Raw genomic sequence first — 14,854 nt, forward strand, 5'->3', positions numbered from 1 at the left:
ACTGCAAAAAATACTAAAACTATCGATTCATCGGCAAGTGCAGCCCCTCTGCATTGGAAAAATGTATCAGTCCATCTCTAACAAGAATTTTCATGTACGCGTCTTCACAATTCGTTGATAAAAATGGAAAATATTCCGCGAACACATGAAGGTGAGCCAAATAAACCAACTAATTAGCTATCCTTCAGGTCGTAGCAGATCGGAACACTGAAATCCTGCGTGCGGAGCCCCTAAAACGACCCAGACAAGTGCACCCGGTTTGGTTGGCCTGCTCTCCCCGCACGAAAATCAATTATTTCATCAACGTTTGTGACCCATTTCAGACATCGAGGCGCAAATCTCTGTTATCCAGGAGAAGAAGACGGAGCTGGCCAAGACCACAGCGGCAGCAGAGGGAGTGGGATTGTTGGACAGCGGCGGCTTCTTCGACACCGATTTGTACGATGAGGAGGCCGCTAAGGGCAAGGGCCGCTATGAGGGGTACAACACATCGATCGCGGCCAATGACGAGGGCGATGAGGATGAGGACGATGGCTTCCCAGTGCCCCAGAAGCGCACCACATACACCGCCCCCATCTCGGTGCTGAAGGATGTCACCCAGGGCAAGGAGGATGTGGATCCGTTGGCGGACCGACGGCGTCCGACCATTGCTGATCGCGAGGACGAGTACAGGCAGAAGAGGCGTCGCATTATCATCTCGCCAGAGCGCGCCGATCCCTTTGCCGACGGCGGCAAGACCCCCGATGTGGGCTCCCGGACATACACAGACATCATGCGGGAGCAGATGCTCAAGGGCGAGGAGACCGAGTTGCGGCGCCGCATCATGGAGAAATCCAAGGACGGAACTCTGGTGAAATCTTCATCCGCATCAGCGTCATCTTCGAATGGCGACAGCTCCTCCAAAGATAGCAGCTCCCGCAAGCGAGGCCGCTGGGATCAGACGGTCAGCGAAAGCTTCATACCAGCCAAAGTGGCGGCCACACCAAGCAGTGCAGCCACGCCGACCTGGGAAGATGTGAGTATACATCCTGAATCCCTTTAGAGCACTTTCTAATCTCTGTTTCCTGCAGAAAACACCCGGAGATCATCGATGGGATGAGACACCTGGCCATAAGGGCAGCGAGACGCCCGGAGCCACACCGGGACTGGGCACACGGATCTGGGATGCCACTCCGGCTCATGCCATGACACCGGGACATGAGACCCCTGGGCACGAGAAGTCGGCGCGACGCAACCGCTGGGACGAGACGCCAAAGACAGAGCGGGAGACTCCGGGTCACAGTGGCTGGGCCGAGACCCCCAAGCCAGATCGCACGGGCAGCGGGGCCGGCGGTGAGAGCATCTCCATCGAGTCCACTCCGGGGGCCTCCAAGCGTCGCTCCAGATGGGACGAGACCCCGTCGAATGCCACGCCCGCTATAACACCGACGAATGCCAGCGCCATGACACCGAATATGACGCCCAGCATGACGCCGCATGCCACTCCGGGCCATGCCACACCGATGCTCACACCTGGCGGCAGCACTCCCGTGGGAGTCAAAGCCATGGCCATGGCCACGCCCACACCTGGTGCGTTGGCGGCCATGACGCCCGAGCAGCTGCAGGCGTACCGCTGGGAGAAGGAGATCGACGAGCGGAACAGGCCGTACACCGACGAGGAGCTCGACCAGATGTTCCCGCCCGGCTACAAGATTCTGCCTCCACCCGCGGGTTATGTGCCGGTGCGAACGCCCGGGCGAAAACTGATGGCCACACCCACGCCCATCGCTGGCACGCCGGCGGGCTTCTTCATCCAGGTGGAGGACAAGAATGCCAAATTCATGGATAACCAGCCAAAGGGGCAGAATCTGCCCTTCATGAAGCCAGAGGATGCACAGTATTTTGACAAGCTGCTGGTGGACGTCAACGAGGACTCACTGTCGCCCGAGGAGTTGAAGGAGCGCAAGATCATGAAACTGCTGCTGACTATCAAAAACGGATCGCCGCCCATGCGCAAGTCCGCCCTGCGTCAGATCACGGACAAGGCGCGGGAGTTCGGTGCGGGGCCGCTCTTCAATCAGATCTTGCCGCTGCTCATGTCCCCCACGCTGGAGGATCAGGAGCGTCATTTGCTCGTGAAAGTGATTGATCGCGTGCTCTACAAGCTGGACGACTTGGTGCGTCCCTATGTACACAAGATCCTGGTCGTGATTGAACCCCTGCTGATCGACGAGGATCACTATGCCCGTATTGAGGGCCGAGAGATCATCTCCAATCTGGCCAAGGCCGCCGGCCTGGCAACCATGATCTCCACGATGCGTCCGGACATTGACAATATCGACGAGTACGTGCGGAATACGACAGCTCGTGCCTTCGCGGTGGTGGCCTCGGCTCTGGGTATTCCCTCGCTGCTGCCCTTCTTGAAGGCTGTTTGCAAGTCCAAAAAGTCCTGGCAGGCCCGTCACACGGGCATCAAGATTGTCCAGCAGATTGCAATCCTCATGGGCTGCGCCATTCTGCCGCATCTGAAGGCTCTGGTGGAGATCATCGAGCACGGGCTGGTGGATGAGCAGCAGAAGGTGCGCACCATCACGGCTCTGGCCATTGCGGCTCTCGCAGAGGCTGCCACGCCCTACGGCATTGAGTCGTTCGATTCGGTGCTGAAGCCCCTGTGGAAGGGCATCCGCACGCATCGCGGCAAGGGACTGGCCGCCTTCCTGAAGGCCATTGGCTACCTGATTCCCCTGATGGACGCCGAATACGCCAACTACTACACGCGCGAGGTGATGCTGATCCTCATTCGAGAGTTCCAATCGCCCGACGAGGAGATGAAGAAGATTGTCCTCAAAGTGGTGAAGCAGTGTTGCGCCACCGACGGCGTGGAGCCGCAGTACATCAAGGAGGAAATCCTGCCGCACTTCTTCAAGTTCTTCTGGAATCATCGCATGGCCCTGGACAGACGCAACTACCGCCAGCTAGTGGACACCACCGTCGAGATAGCCAACAAGGTGGGGGCCTCGGAGATCATCAATCGAGTGGTGGACGACCTGAAGGACGAGAACGAGCAGTACCGCAAAATGGTGATGGAAACGGTGGAGAAGATCATGGGCAACCTGGGGGCAGCCGACATCGATTCCCGCCTCGAGGAGCAGCTCATCGACGGCATTCTGTACGCCTTCCAGGAGCAAACCACCGAGGATGTGGTCATGCTGAATGGCTTCGGCACCATCGTCAATCAGTTGGGGAAGCGCGTGAAGCCATATCTGCCGCAGATTTGCGGCACCATCCTGTGGCGGCTGAACAACAAGTCCGCGAAGGTGCGACAGCAGGCGGCGGATCTCATCTCGAGGATCGCAGTCGTGATGAAGACCTGCCAGGAGGAGAAGCTGATGGGCCATCTCGGTGTCGTTCTCTACGAGTATCTGGGCGAGGAGTATCCCGAGGTGCTGGGCAGCATCCTGGGGGCCCTCAAGGCCATCGTGAATGTCATTGGCATGACCAAGATGACGCCGCCCATCAAAGATCTCTTGCCCCGCCTCACCCCCATCCTGAAGAACCGACACGAGAAAGTGCAGGAGAACTGCATCGACCTCGTGGGACGCATTGCCGATCGCGGACCCGAGTACGTTTCTGCCCGCGAATGGATGCGCATCTGTTTCGAGCTCCTGGAGCTGCTCAAGGCCCACAAGAAGGCCATCCGACGAGCCACAGTCAACACTTTCGGATACATTGCCAAGGCCATCGGCCCCCACGATGTCCTGGCCACGCTTCTGAACAATCTGAAGGTGCAGGAGCGCCAGAACCGGGTCTGCACCACCGTGGCCATTGCCATTGTGGCCGAGACCTGTCGCCCCTTCACTGTCCTGCCCGCTTTGATGAACGAGTACCGGGTGCCCGAGCTGAATGTACAGAACGGTGTGCTCAAGTCGCTGGCCTTCCTCTTCGAGTACATCGGGGAGATGGGCAAGGACTACATATACGCCGTCTGCCCCTTGCTGGAGGATGCCCTAATGGACCGCGATCTGGTGCATCGGCAGACGGCCTGCTCGGCCATCAAGCACATGTCCCTGGGAGTCTATGGCTTTGGCTGCGAGGACGCCCTCACGCATCTGTTGAACTATGTGTGGCCCAATATCTTCGAGACGTCACCGCATCTGGTGCAGGCTTTCATGGACTCCGTGGACGGACTGAGGGTCTCCCTGGGCTCCATCAAGATACTGCAGTACACGCTCCAGGGGCTCTTCCATCCCGCCCGCAAGGTACGCGATGTCTACTGGAAGATCTACAATTCGCTGTACATCGGGGGGCAGGATGCTCTCATTGCGGGCTATCCGCGGATCACCAACGATCCTAAGAACCAGTACGAGCGATACGAAATGGACTATATGCTCTAAGGGATCCCCGGGGAATCGGAATCAAGCACTAGCACTAGGATTGGAAGACACACAAAATATATACACAAATTGTAAAAAACCGGGTTTTATTCTACCCATTCCCTTCTTTAGGGTCCTACTGTGGACTAATCTTTTGGCTTACGCAATAATACAAATGTGTGGATTACTTGGAGTAGTTGGAGTGGCTGCTCCTTGGTCTTGGCTATCGGTAGAGTATGGATCGGACCACCTCGATGAGGCTCTGCAGTCCGAACATGTAATTCTCATCGGGTTGGCCATCCTCCGCAGGATAGACATGAGCAAAGTCAATCATGCGCACGCGTATCCACTCGGAGGGATCTTCGGAGCATTGATGATGTTGATGGTGGCCATTGAGCAGAGGCGAGGGCGGTGGCTGGGACTCGGAGCTGAGTCGGGCATAGTCGTAACAGATGAGCAGGGAGCTGGCGTAGAAGTGGAGCAGTCGCTGGCGCTTGAACCAGGCGAGGATCTCCTGCAGTTGTCGCAGCACTTCCCTGAGCAGGATCTCGGAACCGGCGGCTCGTGTCTTCGAGTCGCTGGTGCTGGCATTGAAAAAGATGCCCATGGTCTGCCTGAAGCCAGCCACATTCAGGCTCTTGCCGTAATCCTTGCCGTGACGCAGCACCACAGTCTTGCCGGGCTCTTCCGCGGGGAGGTAGACCAGGAAACCGGGCAAGCAGAGGCCAAGCTTCTGCTTGCATATCACATACTTTTGCTCCTCCACCTGGCGCTTGTGCGGCGAGGACATGGGGTCCCACGTGCGGCGTCCCATCTTCACGTCCATGACACACGGCTGCTGCATGCCGCTCGTGAGGTCTTCCAGCCTGACAAATGTGTGCTCGCGCTGATTCACAACCAGTTTGAGATGGCCGTAAAACCGCGGGACGTGACGACTGAGGGCGGCAAGGTCATTATCACCTGGCGCTTTCGCTTCGGCCATGGCTCCCGCCGCCGTCGACGCTACGGCCGCCGATGCCAATGACTCATAAAAGTTCAGTTCGCGCACCTCACACTCGGGCTTTCCCAGCGGCTTTAGCACGCATCCCGCGACGGAGTCCTGCAGGAGGCCCACGGCGGCGGCATTGGTCGCCTCGAATGTGTGCCCGGCCACCTGTGTGGCAAACTGTCGGAATCCCACGGGCAGCGCTGGGCTGGGCAGGTGCACTGCTTTCTGATCGTTTCTGGCCATGTTTTGTGAGGTGTCTGGTCGTCTGTCCAGGCGGTGGGTGGCAGACAGAAGCAACAGAGCAGCAAACAGAATGTTGAGAAATTTAGCGCAGAAAATGGTTGCGCGGTTAACGCTGAATCGGTGATGGCGCTTTGGCTTGTTTTCAGTGAGATTTGGCTTTTGTCAGCAAGAAACTGCTTGCGTTACAAATGATGAATTAATAACCATCCAGATCCCAGGGGTTTATATGCACAACTCCCACTAAATATTTATGCAACAGCTCCATTTGTTACATGAGGCGTAAATTGCATTAATTTTAAATAAATATCTAGCAATTTTTCAGCGTAATGCTGATTTTATGAATGCCAGCACTGTTGCACGATTGCAGTGTTGCCAAACAACCAAATAGCTAGGGTTGTAAAACTCACGCGTCTTCTAATTTGTTGCTGATGCTTTGGGAGTGGTTTTTGTTTGTCAATTATTCATCTTTATTTACCGCATTTGTTATCTGCTGCTGCTGTCCACTGAGACTGCGATTGAACAACGACCCACGATGAAATCCTGGGAGATTGCTGTGCTAGCACTAGCTGCTGTTTATCTGTGCACGCAAGGTGGGTCTGAACCTGTATGCTAGAGATTTACGGGCCACACCTCAATAATACTTTATAATCTCCCCGATATCTAGTGAGTTTTGTGGCCGGCCTGGAGTGCTATGTGTGCTCCAACCAGACGGGCAATACGGAAAAGTGCCTCAACACGATCAAGACCTGCGAGCCCTTTGAGAATGTCTGTGGTACGGAGATCCGTTGGGGCAGCCAACCCTACTTCTCCGAAGGCGCTCTCAAGCAGTACTACGTGTCCAAGCGCTGCATGACCAAGGAGCAGTGCCAGTCCAAGCGGAAACGCTATATGCAGCTCTACTGCACCCACATCTGGTACGAGGATTGGGCCTGCAACGAGTGTTGCCCAGGCGATCGCTGCAACTATTTTGTGATTGTGAGTGGCCCTTTCGGAAGGGGTTAAGTAGTACCTCCAACTTACCAATCTTTCTTGCAGAGTGGTGCTCCTGCCGGACAACGCCAGGCCGTGGGTCTTACCCTGCTGATGACGCTGCTGGGTGTGGGCTCTTGGCTCATTCCACGCTCTTAGCCATACAGGGAATCTCTCTCAACCCACATTCCAATTGTTCCAACCTCCATACGTTAGAACTCCAGGTAGAACTGTAACCGTTTGCCGTCCATTTATCTACTAGTTTGAAAAAGTGCCTTGACTCAACGGGGAATCGATTTCCCCATCGAATATTTTACACATTTCATACAAAAAACCTTTCGTTCTTATCGAGTTGCACTTGGTAGGAGTCGAAATACGTATAGATTTAATCAAGATAAACAAGAAAAGTGAGAATAAGCTCAAAGAACAGAGAAGTATTTTACAAAGTTCAAGAGGACCTAATCTTTAACACATCCCTTTCTAATTTCTACATTCGCACAATCCTCTTGTATTCTGAGGTGTTTTTTACGATTTCTGATACACTTTTTATTAGCCTATATCATATGTACACGAGACAGACACTAGAGTATTTTAAATAATCCATTCTTAGAACCCGAGAAAATGCCTTATTTTTAGAAGATAGCTATAAAAATCTGTTCCCCTTCGAATCTCCAACCGCAATAAAGACAGTTTGGCGTCTTTTTGGCGCTTTAATTAATATACGACTATTTCACATCTACAGCCCGTCATTTACTTGGCACAGAAGCAACCGGCGGTGACGGTGACCGTCTTAAACTGCCACAACTGGGCCGCTGTCATTTCCTTGTTCAGCCAGGAGGCAGCACGATCGGGCACCGAGCCTTGGGCCAGCACCTTCACCTTGTACTCGAGAGGCCTGCAGTTGGAGCCGTGTGTGCACTTGGCGCCCTGGGCGGGACGAGACTCGCACACGGCGTTCATCAGATAGCGCGGAAAGTGAAGGTTGCCCAGGTCGAGGAGTTCGTTCTAGAGGAGGGACGGACAGAGACTGTGACTATCCGCTGGAGGATTGGGGATCTTAACAAACCGTAACTTTGCAATCGCATCCGGCAGAGTGGACGTCGTTGCGCTTGGTGGCCAGCAGATCCTCGTAGAAATCGTTGTAGTACATCACCGGCAGCTGCAGCTGGTGGGGCATGGCCACCGAAGTCTCTGTGGGATGTGGCGTGCTCTGGCCGAATCCGAAAAGAGCGCTGAGCATCTTGGAAGTACTGCGGTCCGGCTGCTCTTGCTCTTGCTCCTGATCCTCCATCTCCTCGTAGCCTCCTCCTTCGCTGGGGTAGACTCCTCGACTGCCTCCTACTGCTCCTCTACTGGCCAGGCAAAGCAGCGCCAGCGCCGCTATCGAAACGGGAAACTGGGAAACCAAGGAATAACCCCTTAAGCAGTGCTGCTTCAGCTGAGAGATGTCTCCCTGGACTCACCCAGACCATCCTCCTGGATCCGTGCCTGTGCAGAGCTTAACTCCTTGTGCGGCTCCCAGCAAGGAATCCCGGCTCTTTTATATGCGCGAATTTTCCCACTGGACAATGGAGAATAGCCGGCTCTCGGATTACCTTTTGTGTATGTGTGGCGCAAGAGAGGCATCCATTATGGGCCGTCACCTGGATGGCGAAACAATGACCACCCAACTGTTGACACTATAACAATGGGCTGGAGGCGGACTGGACTCGAGAGTGGTCACTGGGGTAGGTGGCTGGGGGATGGGGTTGAATCCTTTGGCTATTTATACTCCACTGCCTTTCAATGGGGAAAATGGCTTTAAGGCCTCAAGTGGTGTGGCGTGGGAGCGTGGAGTGGGGCCAAAAGAAGCCCACTGACCCAGACATATGTACATATGCCCAGGCAAAAGGTCGGTGGTCGGCGCTACTCCTCCACCCACCACTTGAGTGGGGGTGCGGCTAGTTTTTGGCTGGATTTCCCTGGGAATTTTTCATTCAAATTGTGGAGGATTTTTCTACCACTGAATAACCTCTGACATCGTACAACGATTCAGCTTTCTGCGCTTCAAGTTCCCTCGTCTCATTGCCCTACAGACCACAAAAAAACTCGTAGTCCCTAAGCCTAGAAATACGCCTTTCATGCAAACGATTTTACTCCTATCCGGAGTGCGAATGGGTTCCATTTCATATGAAATTTCTTCTGATTGGAGATCCTGAACAAAGCCTTTGGTTCCGCTTGTGTCGTCATCATCAGATATGAGCTCACTCTCTCTCTGCACTGTCGTCTATCTCTCCCCTTCTCACAATGGTCAGTCCAGGTGCAGGCTCGGCTAGAGCGACTTCTGTTGGGGACTACGGGTGCCACGGGTCAGACAATGCCACAGTCCGCGTGGGGCGTAGGGTGCACAAGCGAATGGGCCCCCACTTTTAGGGCTTCTCCACCGACGGGCAGCACGCATTGGACTCCGGCAATCCTACTCAGTTGAATGCGCGTCGTCGTGGAAAGAACGTCGCTCGCCCTACAGTTTGACACGCACACACACAGTTTTAGAGCCGCGTTCTCTCAAACTGTAAGCAGTGGAGGAGCTGCAGACAGCAGCAGCATCCGTTCTACGTGGATTATTCATACGCTTTTTTCAATTGGGATATCTTCGTAGAGATATATCTTTGGATATCTCTCTCGTTGATGTTGTTGTTGTTGTACAGTTTTCCGCTGCGGAATTTGTTGGGGCGGAAAAGCGAGAGGTGGCAAAAGGTAGCAGGAAGCCCTCAAAGTGTCGACGAAAATCGTTAAAAAATAGAAAAACACACATTGCGACTATGTCAAGACTCACTTGAAGACCGATCCGATCCGACCCATCGGACAGGCACAATAGAAGGAAGGAAGTAAGGAAGGAGCGAAGGGAGAGGACGAACCACGGCAGACACTAGTAGACTCCACATCCCGAACCCACTCAGGATTCGCATGGACAAAGGCACAATGAAGCGCAAGCAGAGAAGATACAGGTAGGCACTCTCCACACTCCATCCTCCAGGGAATCTACTACAGAGTCTCTCTTCTAACTCTCGCTTGTTTCTCCATAGAACCACCTTCAATACGCTGCAACTGCAGGAGCTGGAGCGGGCCTTCCAGCGCACCCACTACCCGGATGTCTTCTTTCGGGAGGAGCTGGCCGTGCGCATTGATCTGACGGAGGCTCGGGTCCAGGTGTGGTTCCAGAACCGCAGAGCCAAGTGGCGCAAACAGGAGAAGATTGGCGGCAGCATGGGGGACTACAAAGAAGGAGGTCTGGATCTGGATGTGGCCTACGATGATAGTGCGGCGGTTCTGGGTCAATTGGATAGTGCATTGGGTAGGCATCCATCAGTTCCATTGATTCTGCTCAAGCTCGCTAGCTATTAATGTCCTCAATCCCCTCTATAGGTGCTGGCGGTACCCTGCTGCCGGACACCCCGCCGCAGTCATCCAATTCGCTGGACAACGAACTGAAGGCGCCCTATGGAACTGGGGCCCTGTCGCCGTCACGGCTCTCGCCCAACATCTTCCTCAACCTGAATATCGATCACCTGGGCCTGGAACGGGGTGGCAGTGGCCTGTCCATGGAGTGGTCCACCTATCCGCCGCAGCAGCAGACGGAACCGCATCCGCACTCGCAGATGGAGTCCGAGCAGCAGCATCAGCACCCGCCTCAGCAGCATCATCATCATCATAATCATCATCAGCATGAGCACCAACAGCCACAGCAGCAGCATCAGAATTCTCAGCAGCAGGAGCAGGACCACCATGAGGGACTGGAGTTTGCTGCCTGCTCCCTGGACCTGGACATGGCTGATGGGTCCTCCGCCTACGACGAGATGAAGTTCCTCAGCGTGGACCAGTTCACCATCGACAGCTTCAAGGCGGACTGCATCCTCAGCATGGAGCAGTCGCCGCTCCCGCTCCCGCAGATCGCTCCTTACGTGAGTCACGCTCCGTCCCACCTCAGCTCCAATGGCGACTCCAATGGCCTCCAATCGCTCTGCCTGGACGGGATTGGGTCGAGCAGTGGCCTCGGCATGGCCTCGTTCGGCGGTGGCCTCTCCTGTTCGCTGCTCTCCCACCAAGTGAGTGACGGGGATCATTCAAAGGGATCATCGCCCCCATCCCTGCTGGTGCTGGACAAGACGCTGCCCTCGCTGAGCATTGGAGTGGAGGGCATAGCCGACCTGGTCGAGCAGCTGCATCATCATCATCACCAGCATCAGCATCACCATCATCATCAGCATGAGGCGGGGGCCAGCGATATCCTGTGAATCCAATTTAGGCCAATCAAATGCATAGTTAAACTAATCTTAAACCCAATCTTAATGTTAATTTTAATTGATGTTGCTATGATGATCCAGGGTTGCGGAGGAGAGAGTGGAGTGGACAGAAGCCAGTTCTAGTTCTAGTTATATTCTTGTTTTCTAGTCAATGTTCTAGTCTAATAAGTCGATATCTAAGTACATTCACAAAGATGATTATAGAACACCTTTTTGGATGGAACTTTTGTAGCAAACCGCAATATTTGTACCAATGTTTAGGGAACTTTTTCGAGTGTACATCACCTGCTTATCGCCTTTGTTCCCCGTCCCTGGTTGCACCCCGATATATAAAAGAACAGAACATGAAATATTTCGAGACGAGGCGAGTCGAGAGTCCTTGACTACCTTTTCGGGGGCAGGTCTATGGAAGCTTCTATGGATTCCCCTACATGTGGCACATGATGCATGAGTGTGTGGTGCGTAACAAAGGAACACACCCACCCCGACTCCTCTCCTTATTTGTGGCTCGGATTAGAGGCAAACTAATTGTGCGATTTGAATGGATTTCGGGTTTCACTGCTGTTTGTTCGGCAATAACATTTGCTTTGCTTTTTAACAATTGCTGTACCTCTCTGGCTGCGCCACCTCCTCTGTGCAATCCCTGCTGCACAGCCAATACTCTGTTGCCTGTAATTTCCACTTACCATTATTAGTGGGGCTCCTCATCCTCTGCCCTACTGCAGGACCTAAGCAGTCTTAGCTGTGGGAGGAGTCCCTGACCCTCCTCTCTGGAGCCTCGTCTGTGTTGCTGGCCACGGCTTTGTGTATCAAAGCTTACGGGGGGCGAAAGCTGCCAGGGGAAGGATAGCTGTAAGAGGGATGGCAGAGCGAAAAACATTGCAAGGGGCGTTTCTGTACTTACATTGCATATGACGGACGCACTTTTGGGACAATCCGCGCGACTCTTTTTTAGGGTCTGGATACCCCGATTTCTTGGAACAAGGAACTAAGGAATGCTCCTCAGGGTGCCATTACAGTGATCCGGCTCCGACATGGCTCAATCGACTCGGCTATTGGTGCTGTTCAGGAATATATATACTAGATGGATTCGGAAACCCTTCCTTCTGAGTGTTACACGCATTTATCTCCAGGCCTATGCTAATATATTCCTAAAATTTTGAATTTGTTTTACTTTTTTCGCCATAATTGAAGCGCGGCATGTAGTCACTAACACTTGAGATGTGCAGCATACTCTATGTGGTCTTTTTTAACCAGAAACCATTCCCGTTAATGGTAAATCTGGAAGAGATTTAATCAAGTTATGGTCCTTTGAACGCCTAACACTCTTCCGGCGGACTCTTCGGACTGCATCCTGCTCGAGGCAGAGCTCACAGGCGAAGAGCACTACGGAAAGCTGCAGGAGCAGGGTGTGCACAGGTGGGCCGCGGCTCAGCTGGCTTAACACCTTGGCAAGCTCCTTGTGGATTTGCAGAGGCCAAGGGCCACCTAATGCTGCTGCCTCTGCGTGGGCCCATCCACATCCACATCCGTATCCTCCTGTGCTCCTGCCGCAGTGCTGTCAGCCATTTTGCGATGACAATGAGCTAATTGACGTCTGAGGTGGATGCCCCAGCGGGTGGACTGGCCGCAAAGATACCACGCCCCAGACAACACTGGTCCGAAAAAAGTTCATTATTCCCGGACAGGGGTTGATATCCGGCATCCGTCTGGTTGCCATTGGATAATCCTCACGTTATGAGGAGGACGCACCGAAGCGCACAGGATACTTTTTTGGTATTCCTGCATTCCAAGGGGCTGTCACCCATTCCCATTACCAACCAGCCCGCTCCTGCTCCTTCTGCTTGTCCTGTCACATTTAAAATTAATCGAAAATCTTTTCTTCGGTATTATTTCGAGCACTCGACCCCGGGGTACTGTGTGCGCAAGGACCACAAACTTTAATCGATAGTCAAATAAGGGAAGACAGGAGAGAGCGGAGAGCGGAGAGCAGAGAAGGGCAGAGCACGGAACATGTGTGTGCGTACGTTCGGCATAAGGACACGGCGTCCTTCCTGCTCCTTGCTCGGCTTTTGTGCTGTAATTTCTCTAACGTTTGTTTATATTTTATATCGAATGCGCCCCGGGCCGCATAAACGCAATAATCGCACATTTTATGGATTAAACTCACCTGCTCCGCCTGCTAATCTACCGACCAGACCAGGTCCTGCCCTCGGGGCCAATAGCATGGGTCAACCGGCCAGTCGGATGGTCTTTGATCTGAGTGATGAGGTGTCGAGTACCCTGGAAACCGTTGCCCTGTTACCAAGGATTATTCTTTCTTAACTAGGAGAATGTACTGCTCTACTATTTACTGAAGGATCTGTGGCATGTATGCATATTGCCTGTGCTTAATATGCTACATCCTTTCGTCTTCCTCCTTTTGAAATCCTTGTGTATAACGACCTATAAAACATCGAATATTGCTCAAATGTTCCTTATAATTCCACATTTATCCCCAATCCATTCCCCAAAAGCATTTCACATTAGTCATGGGAGGAAGGAGGGAGGGAGGGGTCGTGCAGAACCCGTGGCAGCATTCATGAGTCTCTCCATTGGATTCCAAATGAGTTATTCATTATGCATATGCATTCGATCCCCTACCTCCGGCCGGGGACAATATTAAATAATGAAATATTAAAATCGAATTTGACTGAAAATTACTCCTTCCGTTTTCCACTCCCCCTCCTCTCCTCCGCCTGCTGCTGCTGCCATTTCCGTTTCCGTTTCGATCCCAGAGGAGGTGTTCATGTGAATAAATTGCAATTAACAATATTTTTATTTCAACAAACGAAATGTCGGCCCCTACTCTGCCTTTCCTCGCCCGCCATATCCCTTTTCGGATCCGGAAAAAGTCGGAAAAAAGGTGTAACAGAGGGAGAGAGCATGAAGCAGGAAAAGTGGAGGGGGGTACATTTAATTAAAGGCAAATTTAATGGGTAAATATTGCATGTGCCACACACACACACACACAAACGCGTCAAAAATTGGTCGGACAAAAAAATATATATGAAAAATGTGTATGCATATACATTACATATGTACTGTACGTACTTATATATACAGTGCGTTTCAAAAGTATAGGCCCGAAATGACAGAGTGATAAAGTAACATGAAAAGTCTGTGGAATGAAATCATTTACTTGCATTTATCCATTAAGGGTCGACGATAAAGAATTGTAATCGAGATAAAATCCAATCCCCTTAACAAGGATCGATTTATTTACCAAATAAATCGAAATGAATACTACCGAGTAGAAAGGATAGCAATAATAATTCTACATATACGAATTACTTCTATAAAGATTCCACAGAAAAGGAATAAACTAATGAATTTTCTGATAAATCTTATCGAATTTTTGGTCATAATCAAGTCAATTTATTCCAATCGATGGCATATTGTGATCGATTCCATAACATAATCAATAGAATCTCGATTTCAAGACCCTCTAAACATTTTCTTTCGATTCAAACCCTTTTTTTTCTACGTTCTTCGAGTATTATTCAGAACCTTACAGCTTTGTGCCGTACTGTACTTAACGCTTAAATGTATAATTTTTATTTTAAAAAGAGAGAAAAACTTTTGCTCTGTTTGTCCTGCGTGTAAATATGAGGGAAGTAAAGGGAAGGGGCAAATGGATGGGGAAGTGTATATTAAATTTCGTGTTGTACGACGACAAAAAAATTATGCGAAGCGTGCACTAGAAAAACAAAAGAAATACGAGAATGGGAACCCAGAAAAAAAAAGAAAGAAAGAAAGGAAATCAGAAAAATTAATAGAGTGCAAATATTTGTAGATTTTTACACGAACTATTAACGGAGTGCAAACAGAGGACCAGTAACTAGGCCCGATCCCCGGGATTCGATGATTCGGGGATTGCAGATTGCGGCTAGTAATTCGAGATCATATCATAAGGAAGGGAATAAGGATGGGATAGAATGGTGGGGGTATATGTAGGCATAGGCATCGGCCTATCCAAA

The 14,854-nt window shown here is 51.9% G+C and overlaps 5 protein-coding genes across 5 annotated transcripts; 3 read left to right on the forward strand and 2 right to left on the reverse strand.

The window, feature by feature from the left end:
• The first annotated feature begins 89 nt into the window (after positions 1 to 89).
• Positions 90 to 4,539, forward strand: LOC6589591 (splicing factor 3B subunit 1). The gene is made up of 3 exons (XM_026988518.1): positions 90 to 151; positions 324 to 1,015; positions 1,071 to 4,539. Exons 1-3 carry the CDS (start codon positions 124 to 126, stop codon positions 4,371 to 4,373), a joined length of 4,023 nt encoding a protein of 1,340 aa, XP_026844319.1. The 5' UTR covers positions 90 to 123; the 3' UTR covers positions 4,374 to 4,539.
• Positions 4,443 to 5,682, reverse strand: LOC6589590 (inositol polyphosphate multikinase). The gene has a single exon (XM_002014527.2). The coding sequence runs from the start codon at positions 5,581 to 5,583 to the stop codon at positions 4,576 to 4,578; it is 1,008 nt and encodes a 335-aa protein (XP_002014563.1). The 5' UTR covers positions 5,584 to 5,682; the 3' UTR covers positions 4,443 to 4,575.
• A 345-nt stretch (positions 5,683 to 6,027) lies between these two features.
• On the forward strand, positions 6,028 to 7,245 carry LOC6589589. The gene is made up of 3 exons (XM_002014526.2): positions 6,028 to 6,173; positions 6,248 to 6,558; positions 6,619 to 7,245. The coding sequence occupies exons 1-3, from the start codon at positions 6,116 to 6,118 to the stop codon at positions 6,709 to 6,711; spliced, it is 462 nt and encodes a 153-aa protein (XP_002014562.1). The 5' UTR covers positions 6,028 to 6,115; the 3' UTR covers positions 6,712 to 7,245.
• Positions 7,246 to 7,263: 18 nt separating this feature from the next.
• On the reverse strand, positions 7,264 to 8,033 carry LOC6589588. Its single transcript, XM_002014525.2, has 3 exons — positions 8,016 to 8,033; positions 7,619 to 7,948; positions 7,264 to 7,557 (listed from the first exon to the last, which is right to left on the reverse strand). Exons 1-3 carry the CDS (start codon positions 8,022 to 8,024, stop codon positions 7,303 to 7,305), a joined length of 594 nt encoding a protein of 197 aa, XP_002014561.1. The 5' UTR covers positions 8,025 to 8,033; the 3' UTR covers positions 7,264 to 7,302.
• A 1,012-nt stretch (positions 8,034 to 9,045) lies between these two features.
• LOC6589587 (homeobox protein OTX1 B) lies at positions 9,046 to 10,875 on the forward strand. The gene is made up of 3 exons (XM_026988527.1): positions 9,046 to 9,539; positions 9,618 to 9,886; positions 9,958 to 10,875. Exons 1-3 carry the CDS (start codon positions 9,499 to 9,501, stop codon positions 10,824 to 10,826), a joined length of 1,179 nt encoding a protein of 392 aa, XP_026844328.1. The 5' UTR covers positions 9,046 to 9,498; the 3' UTR covers positions 10,827 to 10,875.
• Positions 10,876 to 14,854: the final 3,979 nt, after the last annotated feature.

The sequence above is a fragment of the Drosophila persimilis genome, unplaced genomic scaffold, assembly GCF_003286085.1.
Source record: "Drosophila persimilis strain 14011-0111.01,24,50 unplaced genomic scaffold, DperRS2 tig00000191-arrow-pilon, whole genome shotgun sequence".
NCBI lineage: Eukaryota > Metazoa > Arthropoda > Insecta > Diptera > Drosophilidae > Drosophila > Drosophila persimilis.

What these genes read in the sequence shown, in the direction of transcription:
- LOC6589589 (XM_002014526.2), top strand. Translation starts at nt 6,116, where the DNA reads ATGAAATCCTGGGAGATTGCTGTGCTAGCACTAGCTGCTGTTTATCTG. An exon ending in TGTTTATCTGTGCACGCAAG is followed by an intron (nt 6,174 to 6,247) that starts GTGGGTCTGAAC and finishes CCCGATATCTAG; the next exon opens with TGAGTTTTGTGGCCGGCCTG. An exon ending in GCTGCAACTATTTTGTGATT is followed by an intron (nt 6,559 to 6,618) that starts GTGAGTGGCCCT and finishes TCTTTCTTGCAG; the next exon opens with AGTGGTGCTCCTGCCGGACA.
- LOC6589587 (XM_026988527.1), top strand. Translation starts at nt 9,499, where the DNA reads ATGGACAAAGGCACAATGAAGCGCAAGCAGAGAAGATACAG. An exon ending in CGCAAGCAGAGAAGATACAG is followed by an intron (nt 9,540 to 9,617) that starts GTAGGCACTCTC and finishes GTTTCTCCATAG; the next exon opens with AACCACCTTCAATACGCTGC. An exon ending in TCAATTGGATAGTGCATTGG is followed by an intron (nt 9,887 to 9,957) that starts GTAGGCATCCAT and finishes TCCCCTCTATAG; the next exon opens with GTGCTGGCGGTACCCTGCTG.
- LOC6589588 (XM_002014525.2), bottom strand. An exon ending in GATGCGATTGCAAAGTTACG is followed by an intron (nt 7,558 to 7,618) that starts GTTTGTTAAGAT and finishes TCCCTCCTCTAG; the next exon opens with AACGAACTCCTCGACCTGGG.
- LOC6589590 (XM_002014527.2), bottom strand. Translation starts at nt 5,583, where the DNA reads ATGGCCAGAAACGATCAGAAAGCAGTGCACCTGCCCAGCCCAGCGCTG.
- LOC6589591 (XM_026988518.1), top strand. Translation starts at nt 124, where the DNA reads ATGGAAAATATTCCGCGAACACATGAAG. An exon ending in TATTCCGCGAACACATGAAG is followed by an intron (nt 152 to 323) that starts GTGAGCCAAATA and finishes GACCCATTTCAG; the next exon opens with ACATCGAGGCGCAAATCTCT. An exon ending in CCACGCCGACCTGGGAAGAT is followed by an intron (nt 1,016 to 1,070) that starts GTGAGTATACAT and finishes TGTTTCCTGCAG; the next exon opens with AAAACACCCGGAGATCATCG.